At 53.3% G+C, this 2397-nt stretch overlaps 1 protein-coding gene across 1 annotated transcript in view; it reads right to left on the bottom strand.

Annotated features, from left to right (window-relative positions):
* The window catches only part of LOC103616394 (otoferlin-like), a 76415-nt gene that overhangs the window by 32666 nt on the left and 41352 nt on the right, over positions 1-2397 (bottom strand). Inside the window, 3 exon segments of the mRNA XM_008634595.2 lie at positions 217-376; positions 1439-1523; positions 2331-2393. Of these exon segments, the coding sequence (XP_008632817.2) occupies positions 217-376; positions 1439-1523; positions 2331-2393 (308 nt within the window).

Here is a 2397-nt window from a genome sequence, read left to right as displayed (position 1 = left end):
CCTGCTGGGAATGGCTGCTCTGTGCTGGGGATCACCTGGAATTGCACCAGGACCACGCGTTCTCTTGGAAAAGCACCGGATTGCTCCCTCTGGTTTCGTGGCTCATTGTGCGCCACCAGCCCCAGGTTTGGATCCTCTCATCCCATCCGAGGTAAAGAGAGGTGGAAAGCCATTCCCAAGGAAGTCAAGGAGAAGTGGATCCTGGCAGATCCTCACCCTTCAATGTCATCCTCGTCCGTCTCGTTGGCCTTGTGCGGGGTCTTGATGTTGTCCCCTTTGCCCACCACGGCGATGTCACACTTGAGGTAGCCCTTGAGGCCGGCCGTGAGGTCCTCAGGGTCGGACAGGATGGCCCATTTGTGGTAGAACTGGTGCTCTGCGACCCAGGGGACAAAAGACACCTTGGTCACAACTAGACTCGGCCAACAACGACACAGCCTTCCATGGAGTGGGACCTGCCCTGTGTGTGAGGGATCCCAACAGCCCCTGGAAAATTTATTGGGAATATGTGTCCAGTGTTGAAGGCAAAGAAACAATGGGATAAACTGGGGGAGGTGGAGCCTCAAGTCCCCATTCTGGAGGGATTCAAACCCTTATGGATGTGGCACTTGGGGACATGGGACAGGGGTGGCCTTGGCAGTGCTGGGGATGGTTGGAGTCGGTGATCAGCCGCTCTAATCAACCTCCCCTCTCTTTTCCAGGTGCCTTCCTGGCTTGGATGAAATGCCAGACATGGAGGGCAGGATCCAGTCCTGGACCTTCCTGTCCGGAACGTTGATGTCCTGCCTGGGAATGTCACCTGGGGCTTCTTCCTTGGCAGGGCGGGGCTGGGCTGGATACCAGCATATCCAGGAGGGATCTCTGACACCCAGGAGAGCTGGAGAAGACCTGGACCCAGGGAGAGCTCAGAGCCCCTTGTGGGGCCTAAAGGGGCTCCAGGAGAGCTGGAGAGGGACTGGGGACAAGGCATGGAGGGACAGGACACAGGGAACTGGGAGAGGGCAGGGCTGGATGGGATATTGGGAAGAAATTCTTCCCTGTGACGCTGGAGAGGGGCTGGGATGGAATTCTTGGAGCAGCCGTGGCTGCCCCATCCCTGGCAGTGTCCAAGGCCAGGTTGAGCAGGGCTTGGAGCAACCTGGAATAGCGGGAGGTGTCCCTGCCCATGTCAGGGTTGGAATTAAATAATCTTTAAAGTCCCATCACACCCAAGCTATTCTGGAATTCCATGAATTCAGGGGGGTATATGGAGCCTTCTCCAGAAGTGCTCTTCCCTGACCTACGAGCGAGCCCAGGTGACCGATGTCTTGCACATTTACACTAAATTGGGAAAGCATTTTCCAAGGAAACCAGCGCCTGCCTGGCTCCTTTGCCAGGAATTTTACTCCACAGAGCAGGCGCAGACACCCGGGAATTGTCGTAAACAACATTCACATACCAGGCTGGGTGTAAACAGTCCCAACATCCATCTTGAAGGACCCCACCAGTGTCCCGCTCCGCAGGAGGTTTTTGGAGTGGATCACCTGGAAATCGAGAGGGGAAAACCACTCAGGAATTTTCCCAGGACCTGGGAGGCACAAAACGATTTCCAGAGCTCTTCGGTGCCAGATGGAAAAGGAGCTGAGGAGTTTTCCTTGGTCTGGGGAGGATTCTATGGACACCAAGAGGCCTGGTGGGGTTGGCAGCTCCTGATTAGTGGAATTGCCAGGAAGTTTATATTTGGAATGAACAAAAAATGCAAAGAAATTAATCTTTGGAGCAAGATCCCTTTTCCAGCCCCTATGGCAGCAAACATTTGGATATTTCCCTGATGGAGGAGCCTTTAGGATGCTCAGAATTTGAGGAAAACTGGGAGAAATTGTACGACCAGTTTGTGCATGGGATGGATACGGATGATCCTAATTAACATGTCCTAATTGGGCAGGGAATCTGCAAATCTTGTCCATCACCTTCTGGGTTTTGGGAGGGCTGAAATCTTGGCTTTGCTCTCAGCATTCCCAGTCCTGGATTTCCACAAGAGGTCTGATGCTCCAGGAATTTCCCTGGCAGGCTCAGGAAGGTCTTTCCTCTCCCCAGGAATAAACAAATCCCAAAGTTTGGTTCTATCCAGCTCTGGAATACCAGAGACCACCCATGAAGGGACACAGGGAATGTGGGAGCTGTGTGGAGCCAGGAATGAAGGTTGGAACAGAAAAACGGACTGGAGGTCTGCAGAAGAGAATTCCTGTTGGGAATCTCACATCAAGGACCTTAAATCCATCCCAAAAATGGGTTGTTTGCTTCCAAAGCCCCCCAAAAAGGACAAGGACAAGGCCACCGGGGTCACTTACGGAGAGCTTGATGATCTTGTCGAACATGACATCGGGGGGGACGTGGAAATCGAAGACGAAATACTGG

This window comes from Corvus brachyrhynchos, unplaced genomic scaffold, assembly GCF_000691975.1.
Source record: "Corvus brachyrhynchos isolate BGI_N302 unplaced genomic scaffold, ASM69197v1 scaffold420, whole genome shotgun sequence".
NCBI lineage: Eukaryota > Metazoa > Chordata > Aves > Passeriformes > Corvidae > Corvus > Corvus brachyrhynchos.
Note: the sequence above shows the minus strand (reverse complement) of the source record. Positions and strands in the feature narration are given on the sequence as shown.